This window comes from Octodon degus, unplaced genomic scaffold, assembly GCF_000260255.1.
Source record: "Octodon degus isolate 3935 unplaced genomic scaffold, OctDeg1.0 scaffold00067, whole genome shotgun sequence".
NCBI classification, from domain to species: Eukaryota; Metazoa; Chordata; class Mammalia; order Rodentia; family Octodontidae; genus Octodon; species Octodon degus.
Window position 1 is genome coordinate 773,394 of NW_004524643.1, and position 27,577 is coordinate 800,970.

The following is a 27,577-nucleotide window of genomic DNA, read 5'->3' on the forward strand; positions in this document are numbered from 1 at the left end:
AAAAAAAAAATCTTCCTTTTTTTCTGAGAGTAATCCTTTCATGTCTAGTGTTCTGCTTTTGGAAGGGCACCTAACTGGAACTTAATGAAAAGTTTTCAAATTTTTGTTCCTTGAACTTTTCTAGGTAACATAGGAATTTCATGCAAAAAATTCAATTTTAACTTTTGGAGTTAGTGGGTGACCTATACCATTTCCTCTTTCTAGTTCTCTGGAATCCAAATTACTCTCCCAAGGGCCAGGGAGATGGCTTAGTGGAATAAGCACTTCCCTGGCAATCGCAAGGGCCTGAGTTCAATCCCCGGTTGGGGGGGGGGGGTGGGCCCTTATTTTCCCAAGGTATTAGATTTGTGTACAAAATGTGCAAGCATGGATTGATGTCTTTTCTTTTTTGGGGGTGTGTGTGGTGTGGTGATGGAGAAGGTAAACTCTATACCATAGAGCTCTCCCCCATTACTGCACTGAGGTCAGAAAAGAGGAGTCCAGGAAGGCAAGACAGAAAAGTAAGAGGGCAGCTTGTCAGAACAGAGAGAAACAGGGACTGGATTGTATCCAGAGAACTTCTGGTTGCACTTGAAGGATCAGTGCAAGGAATGGATGACGTAGGATGTCAGTTTGCAGAGGTTCTGTGGAAATTTTAAAGTACTTGTGGGGAGATCTCGCTTATTAATTAATTTCTAAGCTGAAACTATTCCGGAAAGCTTGCTGTGTGGCCTGCGTATACATTTCACATGTATTGTTTCATGCTAAACCCTCAACTACTTTCTGGAACACACGTCTCCATTTTCTAATTAGCAATCGCACAATAAATGCGGCGGAACTCAGAGCACTAGTTCTTGGATCCAAAAATCCTCTCGAAGCCGGGCCGAGTCTCGCGGAATTACCGGAGCACTTCTTTACCCAGAATTCGCAGCGGTGTGGACGAGCCCATAAACTCAGTATGATGGGGGAGAAGAAGCCCAGGTTGCGGGATGAGTGTCCTGAAATGCATTGGAAGTTCTCGTGGTCTGTGTCTGCGTCTACCTCTCCTTTGTGAGCTATGGTGTATTCTGACTTCTGGCGGCCTGGGAGTAAGGAAGGCAGGACCTTTTCACTACAGTGAGCATGGATGTTAACTGTGTTTGTGTGGCTACAGCAACGGCGGCGTGGCCAGATAAAAAAGCTAGGACTTTTTTCTTTTTTTTCCTACAAAAGATGTGTTTGGAGAGAGAGAGTGGCGGTCTGGTGTTGCAGATTACGGTAGGGCTGCGTTGCGCAGAATGTTGTGAGTTGAGCCTCAGGGACCGCACGTTTTTCGGCAGGGCTGTCGCCGCGGGAGTGTGGGCTTTCGGAAAGCAGCATCCTGTTGCCGCGCCTCCACGAGGAGTCCGCCAACCTGAAAAGCTGGGTAGGTTGGGGACGCCTGCCTGTGGCTGGGAATACGCAGGGGCGCTGTCGGCAGACGGATTGTAATGGGACCACGAGGAAGTCACGCGACTGTTGTGATGAGAACGAGTAATAGGAAGTGCCGTCAGAAGCGATAACTGACGATGTTTATACCTGATCTGATTACAGTCGCTATAGCCTCAACAGAGTAGTTGAACGTTACTGCCAGTTTCAGCTCCCGAATTCTTTTTCTTCATCTTTCAGATGTTGGCCTCAGTGCAGAATATTGGCGATGAGAACAGCATCCCACCGTGAAGTCGGGTGCGTTTAATATGTGACTTTGGGGGATGCAGATGTAGGTCAGCGTTAAGAGGTTTGCACACTGGAGGCCCTGGGTTCGATTTCTGGCAGCCTAAGAGAGTGACTTAGCTGTAATTTACCTGAGATGCAGTGAAGTGGATGTTTTAGTTGTAGTTTAAATATTACACCACAGTATCTTTGCAGTGATGTAGAAACTAATATAGAAGCTGGAGATGGCTGTTTAAGGTACAGTCATAACAGAGCCACGTTAAGTATGCCTTTTTTGTTCAAATGTAGTTAAGAAATACAAGAGCTTGCCTGGGATGCAAGGGGCCCTGGGTTCAGTCCCCAGTACAGCAAGAGCACATACATGTGTTCATATACACGTTATACATGTATTAAGTCATTTGCAGAAATGAGCTGTCCAGTGGGTTTTGGGGAGTGATTTTGAGGGTATACATGTACTGAGGATAGAACCCCCAGGAACTTGGTGCTGAGCTACATCTTCCACTTGTACTTTGTTCTCAGGTAATGTCCGTGTCTCCAGTTGAAGGATGACGGGACAGTGAGTGTTGACTGCTCTGATGATCCCACTAATCACAGGAAGTGCTGTCAGAAGCGATACCTGACGAAAGTGCTCCTGGCTGACTGCAGTCACCGAGTGCACCAGATGATGTTGTTGCTCAGGATTAAGTTGGTCTGAACTGCGACAACCTTTCTACATTCATGCAGGTTGCAGAGTGGCAGATGCCAACACCTTAGTGTTGCAGGCCTCTTGGGTCACCCATGAGGCCTGTGTACAGAGGTGCTGCCCACCACTTCTGCTCAAAGCCTGTGGAGTGTTGGCCTCGAGTCAGGTAAGCTTTTTTTTTAAATGTATTTGGTACAGGGTCTCACTGTGCAGGTTTCACTCTGTAGTGATCCTCCTGTCTTCAGCCTCCCCAGTGCTGGGATCACCGGGTATTGCATCCTCAGTGTTTCCAGGGCTGGAGCCTACACAGCATGTGCCGGGGGACTGAACCTCAGTCCCAGTACTTGTCTAAGCCAGGTGCTTAGTCTACTGAGCTGTATCATTGGCCCTTGCCTTGATCTTTATTGTCAGGATATCCTGCAGGTACTGGCTAGTTCACTGGGCAGTGGAACTGAGAAGAATGTGTAGGCAGAAAGCAGTTCCTTCCCCTTTTTCTTGGGTATTTGATTTAGAGCAAATAGGGCTGGCCAGATAGCTCAGTGGACTAAAGCACCTGCTTAGGCAGAGTGCAGCAGCCAGGGTTCGATCCCTCGCATGGATCCTTGGCTTGGTGTGGATCCTGGGCTTGGTGTGTCATGCCATGCCATGCCCGCCCTGCCCCTGGGGTGTGCTGAGATGGAGATTGAGACTGGGTGTGATGGCGCTCACCTGTAATCCCACCTCTTGGGCGGCTGAAAACAATCACTACGAGTCTGATCTACATAGTGAGATCCTATAGACCCTGTATACCCTATACTAAATGCACAAAGTAATAATAATAATTTAGAGCAAATAAATGATCTTCCCTGAGATGTAGCTTTCCTCGATCATGACAAACACCAGGTTTGTGTGCTGGTCTATGAAGGAGAGCAGATGATGCTTAAAAAAAAAATTTTTTTTTTTCCAGTACCGGGCATTGAACTCAGGACCCTGCGCTTGTCAGGCAAGCGCTTTATTCTACTGAGCTATCTCTCTGGCCCTAAAAAAATTTTTTTTAACCAATTTTGTATGCTTATATATCTGTTAATCTGAACACCTATTGGAAGACATTATACAATACAGCAACCATTATTGAATTCCTATTTGGTGAAGTTCTGTATCATTTCTAATTCTTTTTATTATGATTTTGTATTCTCTTTAGATAATTAAAAATAGGTTGTGACTTTGAAGATGCACTGTTAGGTAGAGATTGTAACATTTAGGAGGTTATTTGGGGCTTGTAGATTTAATAATTTATTCATGAAAGTGCCCCTTCTGTAAGGCTCTAAGGGACAGTACTAATAGAATGGTCTTACTACACTTGTAGACGTGGACGCTCTTGTGCATTTCCTGCTGTGGAGCCCTGTCCTGTGTCCCCAGGTTTGGGGACAGCGCTGGAGTGCAGTTCTATAGCTGGCAGCAGTGCAGCCCAGGAAGAGGTAAGCACAGTGATTTATCTTGGAGGACTAAGCTTCAGCTGCTTGTCAGAATTGGTTTTGAGGATATCGAGTGATGAAATCACCAAAACTAGCTGGAATTACCGGCAGATTGGTAGTGGTGAACCTACGGTTTTCTGAAGGTATCCTTTATGATTTGAATGACTGCTTGTGGGAGCAGACAATGGGACTCATACTTAGTTTCTTTCCAGGCAAAGGGCTGCAAGCTGCCGTTGATTCTGTTTGACAATCTCTGTGACTGGAACGTTTGCTACAGAAGAAACAAGCTGCTTCCCTCCTGTATCAGAGGCCTTCTCAAGAGAACTGATGTATCTGGCAATTTTTTTCTAGGACAAGCATGCAGCATTGGGTGGTGGTATTTAACCTACCCAACAAACAAGAGCATCTGTGTCTTAGGATAAATGTATACTTGTAGATGTTACTATTGAATGGCATTATGGGGCCCGGGATGTAGCTCAGTGGCATAGTGCCTGCCTGGCAAGCATGAGGCCCTGAATTCAATTTCTGGCACCAAATAAAACAATACATACTATTAAAATAAAGGGTGGTCTTTGGTATTGATTCTTAGAAATATATATTTGAAGAAAAAGTTTGACTATGTAGGTGTTAACAGTATTAGCATTGAAGTTTGTAAACTTCTGGTCAGTCTCACCATTGCAACTGCAGGCTTCAAGGGCACAGTTCTGAAGCACTTAAGGCATCCATACTTGATTCCAGTCCTTGCTGCTTTGTCCCTTGAAGCATGTGACTGAGGTGGTTCCATGCCATACTCAGCCAGTACCATGTAAGGACTTGTCCAGCCCTCATCTTGTTGCTCTGCTAATGTAGAATATCGTGGCTGGAGGCTGGAAGCCTATTCTTGTTGTATTGATGCAATCTGTTTTCTCCATATCTTGTTTTGCCCATAAGGTGTTTGTTGACCCCCTCATAAATTTGGTTTAAGAATGGTGCCCAGTTTTTCTGGAGTAGGGATTGTGTCTAGAAAGCCTATAAAAAAATTGGTAGGCCTTTGGGTTAATGTTTGGGGTCCTGGGTTTTTAAGAGCCTTGTGCAGTGGGTTTTGTTTAAGGGGCTAAATGGAAAAGGAATTTGTCAAAAAGTCTAATCCAGCCAGTAGGTCTGTCCTGACTGAGAAGGAAGCTAGGCTATCACTGAGCCTCACAGTGAGGCTATGTGTGAGGCTGAACCAAGGCCTGGGGTTTCCAAGTACCTTTGCTCTGGTGGCACCTGGCCTGCCCTAGCCACTGCTGTGTGGATCTGTGATGCTATATGCAGAGTGGAGATAACTGGTTTTCACAGGAAGGCCTGCAGTGGAGGTTGACGCTTCATGAAGAGGCGTAGGCCTTTCAAACTTGGCCTAGATAGAGGTACTAGGATCATTCATTGAGGAAAAGAAAACCCTGGGAGTGGGGCATATTAAAATCTATTGTTTTCACTTGAGAGACGAATGTAATGAGAAAGGCTGGGAAAAAATGCTGTTGTCAAGTATCACAGAGTTTGAGGCCAACGTGGGCTATGCAGTGAGTTCAAGCCCAGCCTGAATTACATAAAAATCCCTGGGCCTGACTAGACTTCTGGGAGAATGCTCTATATTACCATTGACTGTAGCTGCCAACATCTTTAAGCCTTATGCTCCTTGGCCCCCCAGTTCCCAGGGAGGCCAAGTGCTGATCTGAGAGGGTTATTAACTGGGAATGACTCAACAGCCAAAAGGCATATGCTGAGATTTTCAGTGGGGAGAGGTCTAAAGGGACATAGTGCAGAAATCCCTTCATAGGAATCATGGTTTGCTTGTGGTTAGAATTGCCCAGACTGGTTTTTCACAATAGCCTGAGTTCTCATGGGAGGGGACCCCAAGCCTGTCTTAGCTATCCTGCCCCCCACATTCTCTGATGGGGTTTTTCACTTCCGTGTCACGTTTGAGTTGTGGCCGCCTTGCCCTTGTGGTCTTTGGCAAGTGACACAGGGCTCCCTCCAGGGTCCTGGCCCATAGTCCCTTCCCGGGCCTCTTCTCCTGTGCCTGGGCCCTCACCAAGCTCCAGGATAGTAGGTAGGTGGCCCTGTTTTGGAGAACGCTTTCTCAGGCTGAGTAAGAAGGGCTGGGGCAAAGAGAAGATGTCCACATTGTTGCCCAGATCTATCCACGTGACATTTGGGAACTTGCTGGGGTCCTTCAGGGTGTCAGTAAGGTCACGCAGCAGGGCCCGGGTCAGCCTGTTGCCATTGAGGGCTAGTGTGGTGAGACGGGGCAGAGTGCTGAGAGCCGGTAGTAACTGCAGGACCATGTCATCTGTGAGGCCTGTGAAGCCCAGTTCCACGCTGTCCACCTGCTCCCCACAGCGCTGCAGGTAGCTGGTCACACGCTCAAGGTCACGGGATGTCAGTGGGATGCCGGACAGGTCCACGGTGTTGTCTGGAGGATTCCCAGCCAGTACAGCCTTGAGGCTGAAGAGATGGGACAAGAACAAGCAAGGTTCAAGGGAGTGTGGCTTACCTTTCTGTGGGTGGCTGAGGCGGCTGACTCCTAAGGGTGTTGGGGCCAACCTATGCTCAGCTAGCTGACTGGAGTTTTTTTCATAAACTACAGATAAAACTGCAAGTGCAGGGGTAAGAGAAACAGGACCGTATCTGAATACACCCTGAGTGGGTGGGGTGGTCAGGGTCTAGAGCCAAGGCTGACAAGCCTTTGAGACTACCAGGAAAAGTGGCAGGCTTTTCTTAATGATTCTTGTGTCTTCATAAATCTTAAGTCTTTTGTTTCTCTGACCTCTAATTACCTCAGAAAAGGAGCTAGTGGTGTACAGTTAGGCAGAATAGACAATGTGTAGAGCAGTGCCTTTTATAGATGAGGGATGGATAAATAAGTACAGGTTGAGCTTCTGTTTCTGTTACCCTTAAGTAGCATCTGAGCTGACCCCAGCAGTGGCAAAAAAAAGATCTCAGAGGTCTGTCTTTCAAGACTTGTCTTCCGCACCAGGTGTGTGTGGGGGCTCCTTGGGTAGGTTTCAGATCTTGGTGCAAGCTACTGCTTCTAGGAGGCTCAGTGTTTCCTACCCACTTCTACTCACTGTCATCTGCTGCTGCTGGCTCCTCTGTTCCCCTGTTCCTTTCTCTTGGGGCCAGTGGTCCTGCTACCACCCCTTTGTTGGTCCTGAGGCCCATGCATAGTACTCATTCCTCATAATTCCAAATGTCCAGACAAACCCTAAGGCCCCCACCTTAGGCAAGAGCGGAAGCAGAGTGGTGTACAGCTCGCTTCAAGTGCATTCCTTAGTACCAGCAGCTTTAGAGGCACAGACTTCAGGTAAAGCCAGGGAAGGCTCCATCTTTGAGGTCTCCTGAAGCTGGGAGGCTGGCTGGAGTTAGTTGGCTTGCTTCTGACTGGGCTCCAGCCCCAGAGAATTTAAGGGGAAAGCTCTCTAGGCAGGAGATTTAATGGCTTGGAACACTGCCTGGCATTTGCTCAGCATAACTTAAAGCACTGTTTTTTATTGTTGGTGTCATTAACAAAGCAGATGCATCACACAAGGGAAACTGGTCTGGTTAATGGCTTCCACTTAGGGGTCAGACATTCACGGGTTTGAGTTGGCTCCAGTGCTTACCAGCTGTGAATTCTTGGTCAAATGGCAACAAAGCTTTCCCCTACTTGATTCTTCAATAACTGTTAAGCCCTTACCACATGCCAGGTACTGTCCTAGGCACTGGAGTCCCAGTGGTGAGCAAGATGGACAAGATCTTTAATTTTACTCTACTGGGGGACCAGAAATTGTAGTAGAAGTGTGGCTACTTCAGCAAGGCCTTCCTGAAGAGGTAACACTGGAGCTGCCTCAAACAAAAAAGCACAGGCAATCAAGGAGCATGGTGGAGTTTCAGCAGTGAGTATAGGTGTGATGGTGAGGCTGCAAAGGACTCAGAATGTTCACGAACCAGCAGGAAGGTCGTCATGGCTTGGGTGAGGGAGAGAGAGGTGTGAGCAACTAACAGGTGGTCACATAGCACTGTCCTGGATTTCTGTCAAGTGTAATGAGAACCCTCCTGCAGGGAATGAGGAAGCCTTGCTTACATGACTTTTTTTTTCTTGGTCTTTTTGAGGCAGGGTTCTGCTATGTAGATCAGGCTGATCTTGATTGTAGCCCATGCTGGCCTCAAACCCAGTGATCCTCCTGTTTCAGCCTGCTGAGCGCTGGGATTACAGGCATGTGCCACCAACCATGGTGCTTACATGGCTCTTGAATAAAGAATAAACTGGACATGCACATGTGGGTGGGCAAAACAAGTGGCCAACAGGCTCAGACTGGGCTTTTCAACCCTGAAGTACTAGGTCCCAAGGTTTCCTGTCTTGTTCCCATCTCTGGGCTAGCTCTCTAGCTGGGAAGGCCGCCTCAGGATCCATCTTCCTATGCTCTTCCCTCTTGAGAAAGGAAGAAAGCTCCAGAGCTGAATCTTTACTAGGAAGGAGGGGGAGAGCACTTTCCTGCCTCATTTTCAGGACCCCTAAGGATGATTTAGTAGCAGTACCAAGGCCTCGCCAAAGTCTTGCCTGCCATTCTGCCCCAAGGCCACCTGGGAAGAAGGCAGGGTGCTTTCTCCTCCAGGAAGCTTGCTTTCCAGGGTTCCCCCCTTCCCAGGTCTTTCCTACAGAGATGTGGCTAGGCCACAACTTCCTGGGTTGCCTTAGGAGGACATCAGAGTCTGGGGTCCCATTGGGTGCTCTTTTGAACCCAAGGAATTAAACACTGTCCTTAAGGAGAATGTGCTCTTGGTTGCTTTTCCTACCCTGAAACTCTTCCTGTTGTGGCTGCTTATCCCACCCTTCAACTCTTCCTCATCTCCCTCTTTGGGAGCTTCCCCAGACACCTCCTCAGGCTCCAGCCCTTCTCTCTCCTGCCCTGGGAGGCCTCACAGTCCAGAGTTGGGGGCTGGGCAGATTGGTCCCAGGGACTGTCGCTCACCAGGCCTGTGGCTTCCTCTTCACCAGCCCGCGGTGCCGCCTCCACTGCGAGTGGGGGCTGAGGTGGTAGGTCAGCTGCCGGCACAGTTTCTCCATGGCGCCCAGGACATCAGCCTCCTGCAGGGAAACCACAGGGCACAGCGTCTGAGTCATGGGGAGCAAGTAGAGGCACACAGCCCCTGCCCCACGCACGCCAACTGACCGGAAGCTGAGCAGGGAGTGCGGCTGTGCTGGCCCAGAGTGGGCGGGGCCCAGTAGGTACAAACCAGTCTGCGGAAAGGCCTTAACTTTTGTGAATTAGTTGCCATCCCTGAAAGGTGGAGGTTTTAAAGCCTGGATTCGACTTGCTGCGGGGACTGAGCTTCACGGGGTCGGTGAAGGATCCCAAGATGGCTGGGCGCAAACTTGCTCTGAAAGAAGCCATTGACTGGGTAGCTTTTGGGGCGATCATACCCGGAAACCAAAAGGCTGTTGCTCTCTGAAGGCCTGGAATGAGACCCTCAGCACCGGGTTGGCTGCTCTGTCTGAGAAACCACCAGTGATCGACTGGGCTTACTACAAGGCCAATGAGGCCAAGGCAGGCTTGGTGGATGACTAGAAAAGAAGTTTAATGCCCTGAAAATTCCTGTGCCAGAGGATAAATGTACTGCCCTGGTGGATGCTGAAGAAAAGGAAGATGTGAAAAGTTGTGCTGAGTTTGTGTCTCTCTGAAAGGCCCGGATTATGGAATATGAGAAACAGCTGGAGAAAATGAATAACATGATCCCGTTTGATCAGATGACCATTGAGGACCTGAATGAAGCATTCCAGGAAACCAAATTACACAAGAAGAAGTATCCCTACTGGCTTCATCAGCCAATTGAGAATTTATAAAATTGTGTCTTGGAGAAAGCTCTGGTCCTTACATCACACACTCTGGATGTTAAGAATATCTATCTATCTATCTATCTATCTATCTATCTATCTATCTATCTATCTATCTCCTGGATTCTAATGACCTGGCAACAGGTGGCTGAGTTGAGTGCCTGCTACCATCTTCACGGAGTCCAGGCTCCTGCTTCTCCCTACTGTCCAGGCCATTCTGCTGACTCACTTTCTCCACAGATATTTACTAAGCACTTTCTAGGTACTAGGGGCTTGTTCTGGGAATCTGGGCTATGGCCTTGAACAAATGTTCTTGTTCTTGTGTTCAACATAATGAGAAAAATGCAGTTGTTTTTTAACCAATTTTTCTTTCAAAAATGAGAAAATAAAACAATGAGAGGACTGCTAAGCATGATGATGCACACCTGTAATCCCAGCACTTGGGAGGCTGAGGCAGGAGGATTGCTGTGAGTTGAAGGCCAGCCTAAACTGCATAGCAAAACCTTGTCACAAAAAAAAAGAAAAGAAAGAAAGAAGACCAAATCTTCCCAGCCCAATTCATAAGTCTATATAACCTGTTTGACCTGTCAGCATGAGTTGAAGAGCCTAGTATTATGGGTTGGACTGTGTCCTCCCCCCCAAAGTGGTGGTGTACATGTATGGAATATGAGAAACAGCTGGAGAAAATGAATAACGTGATCCCGTTTGATCAGATGACCATTGAGGACCTGAATGAAGCATTCCAGGAAACCAAATTACACAAGAAGAAGTATCTTGTTTCTGGAGATTGAACCCAGGGCTTTGTGCATATTATTATTACTATTATTTTGCGGTACCAGGGATTGAACTCAGGACTCTATGCTGGCCTTATTCTACTGAGCTATCTCTCTGGTCCTTGTGCATATTAGACTAGTAGTACTCTACCACTGAGCTGTCAGCCCTCAGGTCCCTGCAAAATTACACATTGGCTTTGACTTTTTTTTGGTGGTATCAGAGACTGAACTCAGGACCTTGCATTTGTCAGGCAAGCACTTATTCCACTGAGCTATCTCCCTGGCCCCAGACTTTGACATTTTTTTGGAGATAGTCTTGCTCTGTAATTCAGGCTGGTTGGTCTCAAACTCAGTGCTCCTGCCTTAGCCTCCTAAGTGCTGGGATTACAAATATGCACCATCACACTGACTTTTTAAATTTAATTTAATTTTTTTGTGGTTGACTCAGCCATGGCATGTGGTACGAGGGATCAAACCGTGGTCCCTACAGTTGCTTAAGTTTGCCTAAGCAGGCGCTTTAGACCACGGAACTATCTCACTGGCCAGTCACACTGACTTCTGAACCCCCAATATATCAGAATGTATAAACTTCTGTTGTTTATTTTATCTTATTTTTTAACTTCTGTTGTTTAAACCACAGTCTGTAGTATTTTGTTTCAGGGATGAGCAGATTAATCTTATATTAGGCAAATAATCTAGAGATGATTTAAAGTATCTGGGAGAATGTGCATAGGTTATGTGTGATAGATTGTAGCCCTAGTATGGATTGCTGAATTATTATGGTGGTCTTCTAATATGGTTGAAGCCCTTAAAACAACAGCTTATCATCCCAGAGACCACCTCTCCCCTTCTCCAACCCAGCTCACAGTGCAATTTCTTTTACCTCTCCTGCCACCTCAGAAAAGACCCCAATCAGCTCCTCAGCTATTTCTAAGCATCCCCTCAAGCTCCACCCCGAACAGAAGTCCATCAATGTCTCAGCTCTCTTTGTCTCAGACCCGAGGATTTTCCCATCTGCCCTCGATCCTCTCCATGTCGTTGGAGTTAATAAAGGCTTCTTTTATCTTTCCCATCTCCTTACTGTGCTGCTGAAAAACCCATGACTATGCAAATCCTATGCTGTTTTATAGAAAGGGCTTGCACATCTCTGGACTTTGGTATCTGCAGGGGTCCTAGAACCAAGCTCTGATGGATCCTGGGGGACAGTGTGCTGTGCCATCCTGGATTTACAGTCTGGATCCACCCCTCAGCACCCAGGTGAACCCCTGGCCAGGGAAAGACCTGAGGGATGCACAGGAGACAGAGAAGTGAGACAGCCAGACAAGTGTGACTACATTGGCAGACAAGCTGGAGTGAGCAGGGGCATGGGCACTAGCAGGAGGCAGCCAGTGGCGACACCCGTGGAGGCCCCTGCATCTCCAGGGAAAGGCCTTGGCCAGCACAGGCTTGGGTGAGGTCATCTTGGGGGTTAGGGTGAAGGCTGACCTAGAGACAAAAGGGTTGTGAAAATGGGATATGGCAAAAGAGGTGGCACATCCAGACAGTCCTCTACTTTGGAATCCTTGGGAGTTTGTTTGTTTGTTTATGAGACAGGATGGCCTATGAACCCCAGGCTGGCCTTGAATTTTTGGGAATCCTCCTGAGTACTGGGGTGCACCACCATGTCCAGCTTTGTTAGGGGAGCTTTAGAAAAACACGGGCTGGGGAGATGGCTCAGTAGAATAAGTGCTTTCCTGGCAAGCACAAGGGCCTGAGTTCAATCCCTGGTTCTGCCAAAAAAAAGAAAAACAGGGTTTTTAACTGCTGTGCGGGTGATTCTCTTGTGCAGCCTTGGGAGAGAAGCATCAGACAAGATGATTTAAAGACCATCAGGGAGCCGGGGAGATGGCTCAGTGAAATAAGCGCTTCCCTGGCAAGCGCAAAGGTCTGAGTTCAATCCCGGGTTCTGCAAAAAAAAAAAAAAAAAGACCATCAGGACCAGTGGGTGGGGGCAGGTGGGATCATTCTCAGAGACCTGGACAGAGAGTGGCCGGTCATCCCAAGCTGAGAACTGAGATTATCAGCTCCAGTACCTTCTCCAGTTACTTCCACGGCTTTCCAAAATCTGAGGGATTTTCCTTGGATCCAGGCCAGGGCAGCAAAAAAGAGAACAAAGGAGGAAAAACCGGCTTCAGTACACCCTTTGTGCCACAAGGGGGCAGCTGTGAACGAGGCAAGGATTAACGGGCTCTCGCTACGGGGGAGATGAAAGGAACCTCAGCCTCTTGCTAAACCGGGACAATAGATGCAGTCACGCAGTGTAATAGAGTTGAGTTGAGAATAAAGGTGAGTTAATGATTTCACAGAAGTGCGTCGGTTCTTCTGGGCTGAACTAAATTAAACAAAAGCATTTTATTTTTAGTGCCCTGGCTTGAACCCAGGGCTTCACACATGCTGGGCAAGCAAGCTCTCTACCACTGATCTACATGCCCAGGCCTATAGCTTATATTTATTTGAGCGTCTGCGATGCATTAGGCGTTTCCTCTCTGCATTGCATGAATGAGCTCATGACAACCCTAAATCTCACAGCAATGCTTACACTCCCATTTTACAAATGAGAGAACTGAGGCATAAAGAAGTTCCTGATATAACCTGGAAGATGGAATCGAGACTCACACCCCATTAACTGGCTCAGAGATGCTAGTCCTAATCATTAATCTATTCTGCTCTGCCCTCCTGGTGAGAATTTGTTTTTTGCATAGTTTCATTCAAGGTGTTTCTGTCATTTGCATGGAAAAAAAATCTCATTTTCTTCCTAAATCCTGCTCTATTCAGGACCCCTCCTGGCCTCCCTCTGGAGAGACAGGGGGAAAGGACTGGACAAGGCTGACCCAGAGGTGGAGGAGTAAAGGAGGATGCAAAAGAGGGTACCATCTGTGGGTAGTTTTAAGGCCGAGGGGTGGCTGCCTCCCAGGTTTGAAGCAGCTTTGTCCTGTGCAACCTTTGCCCACCAGCCTGTGACATTGTGCTCCAAGTGACACGTGTCTCACCTCTGCTAACTTCCTTCTCCAGGTAGTGCAGCCCAGCAGCCCTTTGTGAACCAGTTTGCTTCCAAGCTCCTGGCTTATCCCAAAGTAGGTCCTGACCAGCTGCAGGGGACCTGCCCTTTCCCCAGAACCTGGATATGAGACCAAGATACTCCTTGCCCAGACTTCTCTGGGGACTGCAATCCTGACAATAAGTGGGAGGTGATGAGCAGCCATGTCCCCTACTACATGGATAGTGTGGGAAAAAAAGAGTCTGCAGAGGGGATGGTGGGGGTTGAGGGCAAGGGACAAACCTCTGTCTGCACCACACTTGCCTGGAGTTCTCGTACCTTCGTCAAGCTTGCCTGCCTGTGGGTGCAGAAGACAGTGCAGTATTTGTAGCTTCCTCACTTGAGCTGTCTGAGTACGCTTCTGTGGGTTGCCACAGGGCCCTAGCCCATGCAAGTGGCTTAACAGAGGTTTGAAAAATGAACTCTAAAGCTCATCTCTGGCCATGGGGAAGGGAGGTGAGGAAGGAGGTGGGTATGGTGCAATTGGGGTGACTTGGTGCCCCAGCCTCCCTAGACCTGCCTCGTGAACACTGCTGAGATGCGCTGGGGAAGGAACTGGCTGAGGGACTTCTCAGGGAACTGTTGGAAGATGCTCAAGGCAAATCTGTAGGCACACCTTGGAGCATCCCTGTTGCTACTGCTCCATCCTTCAGCTGTCAGTGACATCATCTTCTGTGGTCACTTCCCTTGGTGCCTTTGTAATGGCACTGAGGATCCTAACAACCTCAGTCCTTTATTGCCCTCCACTCCCAGGCTTCCATTGTTCATAAATTCATTGAGCCATTTATCAGATACTGACTGCCTTGGCTACTACATGCTGGATACCATCCAGGTACAGGGAGTGCTGGGTCCAACAGAGTCAGCAGGATGGCAGAAGGGATAGGACGTTACTGCTGAGCCTGCGCTTTTGCCTCCTCCTTTGGGATGAGCTGCTATCATGATATGAAGACACCCAAAGGCCCACATGGCAAGGAATGGAGGCCTCCTCTTACCCCTAAGCTGCCATCTTGAAAGTGGACCAGCCAGCTTTCATCAAGCCTTAGATACCTTTTTTTCCCTCAATATAGTGGGCCTCACCCATGCTAGGCAAACACTATCACTGAGCTACTACCACTGAGGGTCTTAAGCCCCTGACCAATGTTTTGAGAGACCCCAAGCTAGAACTACCTAGTTATATTGCCCCTGAATGAATACTTGACCTATAGTGAGTGCATAATAATGTCTGGTTGAGAGAGAGAAACAGAGACAGAGACACAGAGACAGAGAAGAGAAACAGGGAGAAACAGAGACAGACACAGACACAGAAAAGAGACAGAGACAGAGACAGAAAGTTGTGGGGGGTGGAGACAGAGGTTGCCATGCTCCTCAGGCTGGCCAAAAACTCCTGGGCTCCTGCTGTCCTTCTGCCTCAGCCTCCTGAGTAGCTGGGACCACAGGTGGAGGTCACTGAGCTGATCTTAATATCTGCTGTTTCCAGCCACCAAATTGCGGGTAATTTGTTACATAGCAACAGATGAGGGGCATGATTTGGAAGCACAAATCTCATCCTGGCTCCAGTAACACAACTTCCTGCTGCTACTTCAGTGCTAACAATTTCCTGCTGCTGCAGGCTCTGGGCATCTCAGTGTTCCCTGCTGATTTCCTTTATCTTGTCCATAGCTCTTTATTAGTTGCTTGAAAATTCACAGTGGAATGTATTTCCTGCTTCCTGCCTGGTACAGGATGTATCTGTGAATATGACAGACGACCCTTTAGAGTAGCCAACAAATAAGCACTGTCATTTGCACCTCAAGTGTCTCCCAAAGCCCAGTGTGTTGAAGGCTCACTCCCCAGCTTGTTCTGTTGGGAAGTGGTGGAAGCTTTAATAGGTGGGGCCTAGTAGGAGCCTTAAGTCATTGAGGATGAGCCCGAGGCCCCAGTGCCTTCCTCTTCCTTTCACACCTGGTCATGAGGTGAACAGGCCTCCTCTGCCCAGCGTTCCTGCCGTGATGTGTTGCTTCACCACAGTCCCGAAGCAATGCTGCCAAATGGTCATTGACTGAAACTTCCAAAAGTGTGAGCTCAGAAACACGTTTCTTTTGTTTAAATTATCTCAGGTGTTTATTATAGTAATGGAAAGCTTACCAGTACAATCGGCAGGATAATTTCAGAGTGCAGTAAGTGGGATGGAGAAATAAATGAAGAAATGAAGAGACAAAGCCAGAATGGGAGGCCACACGAGGTAGGCTGGCTGGAGAAGGCCTGTGCAAGGACCTTAGGCTCAGTCCACTGCAGAAGGAAGCGCAGCCAGGGGAGGCTGGAGCTGTTCCGGACAGAAGGCTCATGGGAAAGGCGAGACCAAAGATAAGGAGAGTTTCAGTTTGTTTGTTTTTGTGGAGCTGGGGAAGGAACCCAGCTCCTCACTCATGTGAGGCAGTGCTTTTCCACTGAGCCACACCCTCAGCTTTGGAGCTGGGATTCTGTGCAAACAATGATACCACACTGAGGATTTCAGCTACCTGTACAATCTAATTTATCTGTGGCACAAATGAGCCCTTTTGGTGGCTCCCCAGCATACAGGAGGTAGAGGCAAAAGTGGAGGCCAGGAGGCCAGGGAGAGGCTATTTCAATAGCTCTGGAGACTGTTTTTGACAGGAGGAAAAAGCAGCAGAGATGGAGAAATGGCAGGTCAAAGACCAGTAAGCATGGCTCATTTTTAGTGTCATCCTCTCACCTGGTGGCTGGGACCTGCCAGGCTTCTTCCAAGGGGTGGCCACCTTAGCAGTGGGAAGCCTGTCAGTCCTGTGATGCTTCCTCATGAGACCAGGCAGGAAGAGCTGCTTTCCTTCCTCCTATAGCACCCCTGACCCCAAGTGACTTCAGTTGCCCAGGTGATAGCTCCTGTTGTAGTTCCGGTTGCTTTTGCCTCTTAGAAATGGCTGCTCACTGTGACGCATGGCTTGTCACTATGATGCATGTTTTAAGAATCAAAGATAGCCCAGTACTCTACCTCCATAATCCCGCCTTTGCAACCCCATAAAAACTTCCCTCCCTGGGCCTTTGAGGTCGGACATTTTGAGGGACAATTGATTCCTAGTCAGTGTCCATCAATGTTAAAGAAATCTGCCTCCAAATCCCAGGCGTCATTTGGTGTTTCTGTTTGCCACAGCATTCCCGTCTCATAGCTGATGGGCCCCCATCTTGGAGCTGATGCCTCTGGGTACAACATCTAGGCCCACAACTCGGGGTGCTAGGAGCTTCTCATATGCACAGAAGTAAGAGGGGGAAGTCCCACTCAGTTCTGGGCCAGCACAGGTGGCTGCAGTAGGGCTGCCCATGTCTCCGGCTATAGGACCTTACAGTAGGACTTCCCACCCTGGCCTCACCCTCTGCTGGGAATGTCCTCCAAGAAAGCCTTTCCTGACACATGGCCTCGGGCAGGGCAGGGAACCTGCCAGGTCCCTGGGCTTTCCATGGACAGAGCTGCTCTGGCACCTCTGAAATCTCAGGCAGAGACTAGCATGTTGTTCTTTAAAGACTGAGCAGCAAGGGCCCCTCCAAATTCATGTGTTGAACCCTCATCCCCAAGGTTAGGAAGTGGGGCCTTAGGGAGGCAGTTAGGTTGTAAAGGTGGAGCCCGACAATGGCCATGATAACAGGAGGCCAGAGAGCTCTTAGCCTCTTTCTGGAATGTGGGGAATCAAGAAGGTAGCAGTCTGCTACCAAGAAGAAGGCGCTCACCAGACACCCTGATCTTAGATTTCAGCCTCCAGAATAATGGGAAACATTGCCTTGCTGGCTGGTAACTCCATACCTGACCTGCTGGGCCTGAGTACACAGCCAGCATGCAGTGGATGCTCACCGGCCTGTCAGTCACCACCTGGCTTCTTAGCACTGGGGTCATCTGTGCCTGCACATGCAAGGGTCTCTTGTGATCTCTTTCTTTCTCTTTCCCTCCCTCCCTCCTTTCCTTCCCCTCCTTCCTTTTCTCTCTTCTGCTCCCCTCTCCTCCCTTCCCCTCCCCTCTCCTCTTCTCTCTCCTATCTCTCTGGTACTGGGGCTTGAAGCTTGATCCCAGGACCTTTGCACTGAGTCACATCTCCAGCCCTTTTTAGTTTTTAGTTCGAGCCAGGGTCTTACTAAGTTGTTATTCTTCCTGCCTCTCAGGAATTGCAGGTATGCACCACCACATTTGGCTAATCATCTCATTTAACTCTCAAAATAGCTTGGTAGGAGAGTTGATTTTTTTAGAGTTGAGGAAAACACAGTTTAGGGAATCAAGTGATCTGAGAAAGGTCACACTATGCAAAGGACTAAGGGTTTGTGTCCCCTCCAAATTCATGTGTTGAACCCTCATCCCCAAGGTTAGGAAGTGGGGTCTTAGGGAGGCAGTTAGGTTGTGAAGGTGGAGCCCGACAATGGCCATGATAACAGGAGGCCAGAGAGCTCTTAGCCTCTTTCTGGTATGTGGGGAATCAAGAAGGTAGCAGTCTGCTACCAAGAAGAAGGCGCTCACCAGACACCCTGATCTTAGATTTTAGCCTCCAGAATAATGGGAAACATTGCTTTTTTTCCTGGTACTCATGATTGAATTCAGGGTCTGGTCTAGGCAAACACTGTGGTACTGAACTGCTGATTTGCTCAGGCTTGCCTTCAATTTGTGACTCTCCTGCCTCAGCCTCCCAGGCAGGAGAATTTCTGTTATTTATAAGGCCCCCTGGAGTATGGCAATTCACTATAGCCGCCTTCCTGAGGCTCCCTTGTATGTTTCTGGGGCTCACTGGCAGTCAGGAGTCCAGCACATTGGCTACCCCTTGCCTTTCTAGCCCTTCTCCCTTCCTCCCCAAGTCCTCTGTGTAGCTTGGTTCCTTTTGGCTTCTTAGGAGACTGCATTTCCAGGGCCTCTGGTCTTGCTCAAGTAAATCTCTTCATTCCATACACATTTTTCTCTTTGGTGAGATCTTACTCATTTTCAAATAATTTTGTCTCCCGAGAAATTTCTCAGGTTGCAGTACTCGCCTCTCGCCCTGTGCCACCACCCCACACTCTCACTCTGTATGCTGTATGTGCTACACAGCACAAGCACTGGGCCCTTCGCAGGTCCTATCACGGCACTTGGCTTACATCAGTTTCCTAGCCTGTGACTTTTGAACTGTCTTAAGAGCTTTTCTTTTTCTTTCTGTAGCACTGTGCATGGCACAGTAACGACTCAGGCCACTCATTGAATCCTCTATTAATGTTTTCTATTCATGTGGCCTGTACTAGGGAGACAATGGGGAGTGGAGTAAAAGCAGACTTGTCTCTGTCTTGAACTTAATAAAGTTTTTTTCTTATTGTTGTTGTTGCTAAAAATAAAAAGTCAAGTTAGGGCCCCTTTAGTCCCCACCCAGACTAAAAGGAAGGACCAGAGGGCAGCAGTTCTGGGCCCTGGTCCCAGCCCTACCTGCTCCTGTTGCGTGGGATCAGATGAGAGCAGTTAATTACCTTCTGTGTCTTGCCCAGCACCAAGTCACTATGTGGGCCCATGGAAGATTTAACCCCGTCTCACATTACTTCATTACCTGCATTTTATTTTCCTCAACTCTCAAATGGGGAAAACAGAAATCTTGCCTATTTTTCTTTTAGAGCCACATTGCCCATCATTCCTTTCACCTATAGGCATTATACATTCTGTTCTGGAAAGGCCAGGGGTCTGACCCTGCAAGGCCTCCTCACAGAGCCATGTGGGGTGCAGCACTTTCTTGCTTCCCCAGTCAGACCAGGCCTGGGAGGCTGAGGGTGGCCTTGTGTCAGCTGGGCAGTTCCTCGGGCCCTCAGCACCCACAGCCCCTGTCACCCACACTTGCGGCTGCCTCTCCCCCCCACTGTGCCGGCCCCACCTCTGGGCACACTGAGACAGCAATGGAGACTGGCCGTGGTGGCGCACTTGTAATTGGGATTCTAAGGAGAAGCTGTCAGGTACCTGGGAGGAAACCCCACCAGGGTCCCATGAGAGTGTATGGGGGGCTGGAGGGAGGTCCTTGTAATGGAAGTGGAGGAGGACAGATGTGAGCTGACTCTTAAGCTTTTCTTGAGCCCAGTACCCCCACCTTTTGCTGACCCTGGCGCTCCCAGTTCCCAGCCCTCACCACTAGCCCCACCTAGTTCTGGCACCAGCAGCTCCAAAGGCCAGGAAAAGGGTCCAGATGAAATTGCAGATGGGGTCAGCCCAAGGAGACTGCTTTCCCCTGAACAACTTGTAGCTCCCTGGGCGAATATGGTCAGGCTTGTGCCTGTGCCAAAGAGGGGAGGGCCTGGAGACCATCCCTCTGCCTCGTACCCCAGATTCAACTCTGACATGGATGACCTTGGATTATATAAAGTATTATGTTTCAAAATGTTGGCAATGAATTTATGCATGGGCCCAACAAAACGCTTTTGGGTTGAGAGTACTAGCAGGAGAATGTCTAAAGCCCACCCTTTTGGTGCCTGAGGAAGGGGCTTGTGTTCCTTGGGCCCTGAGTGCCTCTGCCCCAAAAGGCGCCCATTTCACACCCCGAGACCAGACTGGTTTAGGCCACGGCTGCCCTACCGGCTTAGGGCAGTGGATGTAGCGTGCCAGGCTGATGATGAGGTCATGTGTGATGGGATCCACCAGGTTCCGGAAGCTGGCATAGCGGTACAGGACATCATCCAGGGAGGTCGACTCCATGCCCAGGTCCTGTAAGAGCAGAGGAAGCCCAGAGGTGAGGGGTGGGCATCCAGATCAAGCGCGATCAAGTGCCACCCAACTCCCCTGTGTCCCCCTGCATAGCAGGTGCAGCTCCCTGGGGCAGCTCAGCAGCCCTCAGATCCCTTGCAAGGAAGTGGCTACCAGACATGCCTCAGGGGACCAGGAAAAGCCCCTGCCTCTTTACCTCTACGTTGAGGGAGAGGTAGGACTCCCTCTGAAGTTCCTGGTTTATGAGCCTCCCCCAAGACAGCCCCTCATGCTTCACTTTTTGGGTTTCCCCAACCATGAAGCCAAGCTTGGTTGATCTTTGCCCTAGTCGCTGCATCTCCATGGGGGTAGAGTGTGGAAAACTCTTTGCCCCTTAATGAGCTTGTGCTTCCACTGTAGACAATCCAACTTCAGTGTCCTTTGCCCTGGAAGTTTTTTAAACGTATTTTAGTACAGGGTCTCACTACACAGATTGGACTCATAGTACTCCTCCTGTTTTCAGCCTCCCCAGCGCTAGGACTACAAGTGCGCCACCATGCCCAGTCTCCATTGCTGTCTCAGCATGCCCCAGGGGCAGGGCTGGCACAGCAGGGATGGGGGTGGGGGTGGTGGTCGTGGGGAATCGACTCCTAATCCCTGTGCCTGCCTAAGCAGGCACTTTAGTCTGCTGAGCTATCTGGCTGCCCCTGCGCTGGAGGTTTTTGAACTGTGGGAGTCTAAGGAGAAGCTGTCAGGTACCTGGGAGGAAACTCCACCAGGGTCCCATGAGAGCGTACAGTGGGGTCCTTGTAGTGGAAGGGGAGGAGGATGGATGTGAGCAACACCAAGTGGGGCAGTAGCAACAATGGCAGGAACAGAGGTTCCCCTGGGCAGAGGAGGGATGGAGTCTGAGGGTGATGTGATTCAGGTCATGGCACCCAAAACAGGGCACCATGGCATCTGAGGAATAAGCAGAAGCCAAAAGCCTGTTTCCTCTTAGCAGGTCATAGCCTGGTTCCTGCAGGAAAGAAACACTGTTATCCTTCAAAATAGACCCACGGAGAGTCTGAATGAAAGGGCTTGCTCAGTTTATGGTACTGTCTTCTGACAAGAGTTCTGCCCATAAAAATATACACATTTATTTTTCTTCTGTGTGAGTGTGTAAATGTGTGGTAGTGCGAATAAACTCACAGCCTCCTCACTGAACTTTATTCCTAGCCCCCACCCATTTTTTTATTTTACTCCTAGAATGCTGATATTACAGGCCTGTCCCACCATGCCCAGCTTTAATTTTGAGTCAGGATCTTGCCAAATTGCCCAGACTGGCCTTGAACTTGAGTTTCTGCCTCAGCCTCCTGACTAGCAGTAATTAAAGTCATGTGCCACTGTACCTGGAAGATTTCTGTGCATTTAGTCTTTCTTTTTTCTCTTTCTTCCTTTTTAAAATGTATTTGGTACAGGGTCTCACTACACAGCTCAGACTCACAGTGGTCCTTCTGTTTTCAGCCTCCCCAGCACCGGGATTACAGATGTGTATGAACACGCCTGGTCTCGGTGACCAGCTCTGCACACTCGGGGGTGGGGCTGGCACAGCATGCGGTGCCAGGGATCAAATCCTGGTCCCTGCGCTTGCCTAAGCAGTCACTTAGTCTGCTGAACTATCTCACCAGCCCCTTTCTTTTCTTTTTATATGCCAGGCCCTAGGATAAAACTCAGGGTCTTCTGCATGCACTGTTCCCCATCCCTTCATTTGAGCTTCAAGAAGGGGCCAGTTTGGAAGCTTTACTCCCCACTTTGCAGAAATGAACCTCAGAGGCAATGGCAGTGTCCCCTCCAGGTTCTCGGGCTGCTGAAACAGTGTGGGGAGACCAGGAGTCTGGGACACGAGGTGAGGCGTGGCTGAGTGGAGGGGGCTTCTGAAACGCTGGCTGCTGAGGCCTGCAGCAGGGCCCTTTGCAGAAGCAAGGACAGCATGTGCCTTGGCCTCTGTCCACCCTGGCCTGTTCAGCGGGGCTGCACCCTGAGGCCAGCTACGAGTCTGAGTTTTCTCATCTGTAACAGGAAACAATGACCTAGCATCACAAGTTAGTAAAACAAAGCCAAATAACATGGGCAAAGCCTTTGGCAGGGATGACAGCGCTCATGAGAACAGCTGCCCTGCCCATCTCCTTTCCTACTTCTCCCAGTGCCTCTCTTGATCTCTCTCTGTACCACATCCTCACCCGATGTGTCAAAAGCCATTAAGTGTCCAGAAAAATGCACAGGGACTTTGGCACATGAAGTCCATGCTGCCTTCTCCTCTGGGCTGTGTGGGCACAGGCATTCCCAGGACACACACTACCACCCAGCAATGTGCGCAGACACGGCCCTGCCTTGTGGGTGGAGGAAGCTGGGGCTGGAGACACAAGAAAGCCGCCAGGCAGAGGACTCGTGTTGCAGAGTCTCAGCAGGCTGTGTGGTCAAAGGGCTGTGGCCCGGCATCCAACTTCTCACAACCCACAGCTCCAGGCTCTCCTTCCTGGGGGAGAAGGAATGGGGGAGGTGGTGATTCCCACGGCCAGCGGTCAAAGGCGTGGGGTCATTTTTCTCTCCCAGTCTGTAGAAGCTGGGCTGCTTCTCTGTGGCTGTCAAGTCAACGCCAGCCTCCATCCCTCCTTTGCTTTGCCCCTGTGCACCCCTTCCTGTGTATGTACCCCTGACACCTAGTGGTCTCAGGTCTTGGCTGATCCCTAACTCCCTGTAAGTCTGTGGCAAAAGATCTCTTGGGAACTGTTGCCCCATCTGTGAAATGAGCAGGCAAATTGCAAAAGGAGTTACCAAACAGTTCCAAGCTCTTGAGGCAGGAGGTGAGCAGTGGGGTAGACAGAGTAGGTCAGAGGGGCCAGCAAGACTGGGCAGAGCACCTCTTGGCTTCAACCAAGCAAAAGCTATCAGACAAACAAATGTAGCTCTGTTGCCAAAGAGAAGTTGGAAAGCTCAGCGCTAAAGAGATGGTGGCTTGGGATTCCTGTGTTCCCACCAGCCCCACCTATCTTTCCAGACTCCTACATTTCAGGATTAGTCCAGGCCACTCCATCCTGGAAGTTCTAAGAAAACCCCATTGGCTAACTCAGTGGGCACATCTCTTTCAGAGTTCCTTCCTCCATCCCGTCACCCTGGGTGCCCTGGTGCTGACAATGCTACCCTCTCTGGCAGCAGTGCTGTCCGGTTCATGAGTTTGTTACTTGACGAGCGTTGTGGGAAGGAAAGAAGGAGTGGGAATGAGGAAGGGCATGCTTGGGGAAAGTGTGTGGGGGCCACTGCCTTCCCCGTGAATTCCAGTTGGGGTGGGCAGGATAGCAACAGGTAACACCAGGTAGGGGCCCAGTAAAGGCTGCTGCATACTTTATTACTTTATTTCTACCCCGCCCAAGTCTACAATGTTTGTGCTGCTTTAGGGCACCTCGTATCCTGAGGACCTGCTGTCCTCTTGTGCCCTTTCCCCTAAGTCAGTTTATTGGCGATGTCTGTCACTGCCCATCTGAGGGCTACCCCTGGGGCTGGGTGGGAGGTAGAGGGGCAGCCAGATCCTTAGGGGGTCTCAGGACACAGCCCCAGAGGCCAGGCTCCCCTCTCACTCTGCACCACAACTGTGCCAGCGCCGCCGCCCCAGGGGCCTCCTGAGTTCTGCTCGGCTTTGGCTTGGTGCCTGCTGTGTGCCTGAGGGAGGTGGAACGATCCAGTCCAGATGTGGCCACTACAGGTGCCAGCCTTGGAGCAGCTGATTTGCCCTGCAAAGAAAGCATGGCGCTCTGAGGACAAGCCCATCTTTCTCCTTGTGGGACCATCTCTAGGAACTGTGTGCACAGACAGCTGCTTATCAGAAGTCTGGGAGCTTATTATTAATCAGGAAGTGTGATGAGTCACTCCTGGAGGGTGTGGCCAGACAGCAGTCACCAGCTGCTCCCTGACACACGGTGTCTCTAGGAAGTGGGACTTCCACAGGACCCGAGTCTGAATAACCAGGTTTAAAGACTTGTTGTAATGGGCTGGGAGAAGTCATGGAACAGAGGTTTCAAAAAGTAATTAGAGGGGCTGGTGAGATGGCTCAGTGGTCTAAAGCACCTACTTAGAACAAGCTAAGCTAAGCAAAGCACAGGGACTGCGGTTCAATCCCCCAGCACCATATGCCAGCCAGCCCCGCCCCCTGGTGGGCTGAGCTGGCCACACACACACAAAATAAATAAATAAATAAATAAAAATTAAAAAAAAAAAAAAGTAATTAGAGGGCTGGGATATAGCTTGATGTAAAGCAGCTTCCTGGCACAGGGAGGCCCTGGGTTTCATCCCTAGCACTGAAACAAAACAAACAAAAAAAGGAGCAGATATTCATACAGGAAGTCAGAACACTGGGTCCCAAAGTATGTTCTAAAGACCTCAAGGAAGCTGCGTGTGGTAGCACAGCCCTATAATCTCAGGTACTCTGGGAGGCTGAGGCAGGTTGATTGCAAGTTGAAGCCTAGCTGGGGCAATTTAGTGGATCCTGTTTTCAAATAAAAAAGGACTAGGTTCAATCCCTAGTACCACCAGAAAATGAGTAAATCAACCAACCTCAGGGAGGGCGCTGAAAGACCGCTGGTGGGGAGAGCTCTGCAAGGAGCTTTTCCACAAGCACATAATCCACCCAACACTGGGTTTTCCGCACAGACATCAAACAGAACAGTCTGTCGCAAGAGGATGAATGCAGAAGCAGCAGGTCTTAGAAACCAGCTGTCTTCTTAGAAGTTGGACTTTAGAGATTTGGGCTGGGGATATAGCTCAGGGGCACTGCCTGGCAAGCAGTAAGGTCCTGAGTTCTATTTCTGGTAGAAAAAAAATCCCACCCCTAAAAAAGAACCTCAACATTAGAGATTCACAAAAGCAAAGCTGGGTGTGGTGGTGCACTGCTATAATCTCAGCATTCTGGACATGTGAGGCAGGAGGATTGCAAATTGGAGCCCAGCCTAGGCATCATAGTGAAACTTGTCTCCCCCTTCTCCCAAAAGAGGAAGAGATAGCCTCCTATATTTATTTGCTTTTGCAAAAGTTTGTTATTTTTGTAAAAAATATTTATTTATTTTTTATACAATGGAGCACTACTCAGCCAGAAAGAAGGATAAACTGGAAACTTTTTGTTTTTTGTGGCCCATTCAGCCCCCCTGGGGGCGGGGCTGCATGGCATGTGGTGCCGGGGATCAAACCATGGTCCCTGCATGCTTGCCTAAGCTTGCCTAAGCAGAAGCTTTAGACCGCTGAGCTAACTCACCATCCCCTGGAAACTTTTATAGGTAAATGAATGCAACTTGAGACCATTCTCATAAGTGAAATAATCTAAACTTGCATGTGCAAACATCGTATTATCTCCCTAGTCTGAGAAGCTGAAGGAGTAATATCCAAAATGTACAACAAATATTATCAAACGGTAAGAAACTGATCAAAAGGAAAGAGAAATTGGGATGAGAGAAAGGAGAAAGCAGGAAGAGAAAAGCAAATATATATATATATATATATATATATATATAAAGATAGTTATACTACTAATCTCCCTTAGTTCACTGAAAAGAAAGGTATGTGATAATACAGTTGGGAGGGTTAAATGCCCGTATGTTGTACTCTGAGTAACTAAATTAAAGACAACAATATATAATGTATTAACAATTGATAAGGGCTGGGCAAATAGCTCAGTGGATTACAACGCTTGCAAGCAGGCACAGGGGCCAGGGGTTCAATCCCCAGGACCTGCCATGCTGATCCCACCCCACCCCCCAGGGTGCACTGAGAGCAATTGAGAGTGGATGTGGTGGCGAGTGGTGGATCACTATGAGTCCGATCTAGTAGTGAGACCCTGAACACCCTGTAGACCCTTTCCTAAAAATACAAAAAAACATAAAAAAATAAAAAAATACAAAAAAATATATATATCCTCCTATTATCTTGTTTTGAAATTTTGTTTCATTTTTATTTTTCTGTTTAAAATAAAAATAAAAAAGCAATGCAGCAAACTGCTTTATTGAGGTAGTATTCACACACCACACAAATCCCCCATTCAAAGTGGACAGCCTGCCCCACCTCTGGGGCGCACTAAGACTGAGACTGAGATTGGGTGTGGTGGCACACCTGTAATCCCAGCGCTTGGAAGGCAGAAAACAGGAGGATCACTACGAGTCCCATCTATGTAGTGACACCCTGTAAACCCTGTACTAAATACATTAAAAAAAAAAAAAAAAAGTAGACATCCCTGGTTCAGCAGTGACAGGGCGCATGCTCAGTGTACATAGGGACAAACCAAAAGTGTACTGCTGAGCACTCAGGACGTGTCCACAGGTCTGCACAGTCACCACCACAGTCAAACTTAGAACATCCTCGTCACCCGAGCAACTACTTCCGTAACCATTAACTCACTCTTGATCCTACCCTACTATGGTCCCTGGTAATCACTTCTTTTCTTTTTTTTTTTTTTAATCTGTTTTGAGACAGAGTCTTTTTTTTGGCGCTCAGGATGCCTTCAGGGCAGGTCTGGTTTGGCTTGAAGATGAGGAGATCCCGAACCACAGCATCCTGAGCCTGACTGCTTTGTTTCAGCAGGCATTTGAATACCTGAGCTAATGGGCAGGTCCCTTTGAGACAGGGGCTTCCTATGCAATTCAAGCTGGCCTTGAACTCACTATGTAGCCCAGGCTGGCCTTGCAGTTACCGAGATCCTCCTGCCTCAGCCTCCTGAGTGTGATTACAGGAGTGCGCCACTGTGTCAGGCTTTCTCACGAATTTAAATGAGTAAATGAATCCTTAAAATCCTCTGGTCTTAATTCCCAATAGTGGAACTAGCATTAGATGATCTACATAAAGAAAAGTCCTTAATAATTTTGAAGATATGAAGGGATCCTGATACTCCTCCTGAAAAAAAAAAAAAAAGTTTTTCTAAGCACTTTTAGAATAATGTGTTACTCTGGGGAAAAGGGGTGACCAGAGGGTGGGATGGCCAGGTTAGGTTCCCAGGTCTTCCCTCTGGATCTTGGAAAAACTCCTATGGAGACCTAGCTGGCTACATCTCTCCAGTCTCCCATTAACCCAAGGCTCCAAGGAGGCTCTTGTCTCTAAGGGCACAACTTATGTGGCCGTGCTAAAGGGACCCAGGGGCTAGTATCTGGGAGAAGGGGGAACACTGACCCAAGGGACTGTGCCCTAGACTCTACACCTGGTAAAGAGCAGTACCCTGGGAACAAGAATCTAGGAAACTGACTTTCTCAGTTAGTTTTCTGTTGCTGTAATAGAATACCTGAAACTGGATCATATTTAAAGAAACGATGCGTACATTTAACCAGTTCAGGACAATGGGAAGGGAAAGACTGGGCAGTCACATCTGGCCAGGCCTCACAGTGAATCAATATGGCAGGCAGAACCCCCCAGTG

At 48.8% G+C, this 27,577-nt stretch overlaps 1 protein-coding gene, 1 long non-coding RNA gene, 3 other non-coding genes and 1 pseudogene across 7 annotated transcripts in view; 5 read left to right on the top strand and 1 right to left on the bottom strand.

Moving 5' to 3' along the window:
- Window positions 1-1,017: 1,017 nt before the first annotated feature.
- On the top strand, window positions 1,018-4,331 carry LOC111817697. 3 transcript variants are annotated; one of them, XR_002821832.1, is made up of 6 exons: window positions 1,020-1,384; window positions 1,627-1,683; window positions 2,191-2,227; window positions 2,395-2,519; window positions 3,699-3,810; window positions 4,020-4,331. It is a non-coding gene; the product is annotated as an uncharacterized LOC111817697 (long non-coding RNA). The 3 variants fall into 3 exon arrangements; XR_002821830.1 differs by having other exon boundaries at window positions 1,018-1,384; window positions 2,191-2,519; XR_002821831.1 differs by lacking the exon at window positions 2,191-2,227 and having other exon boundaries at window positions 1,022-1,384.
- LOC111817719 lies at window positions 1,475-1,547 on the top strand. Its single transcript, XR_002821854.1, has one exon. It is a non-coding gene; the product is annotated as a small nucleolar RNA SNORD49 (small nucleolar RNA).
- Window positions 2,240-2,312, top strand: LOC111817720. Its single transcript, XR_002821855.1, has one exon. It is a non-coding gene; the product is annotated as a small nucleolar RNA SNORD49 (small nucleolar RNA).
- LOC111817724 lies at window positions 3,879-3,950 on the top strand. The gene has a single exon (XR_002821859.1). It is a non-coding gene; the product is annotated as a small nucleolar RNA SNORD65 (small nucleolar RNA).
- Window positions 4,332-4,424: 93 nt separating the features above from the next.
- Window positions 4,425-27,577, bottom strand: part of Lrrc75a (leucine rich repeat containing 75A) — a 52,950-nt gene continuing 29,797 nt past the window's right edge. Inside the window, exons 2-4 of the mRNA XM_023719347.1 lie at window positions 20,043-20,171; window positions 8,781-8,896; window positions 4,425-6,273 (exon numbers count right to left, since the gene is read on the bottom strand). Of these exons, the coding sequence (XP_023575115.1) occupies window positions 5,742-6,273; window positions 8,781-8,896; window positions 20,043-20,171 (777 nt within the window). The 3' untranslated portion in view covers window positions 4,425-5,741. The remainder of the gene's footprint in view (window positions 6,274-8,780; window positions 8,897-20,042; window positions 20,172-27,577) is intronic.
- Window positions 9,090-9,684, top strand: LOC101559702 (annotated as a pseudogene).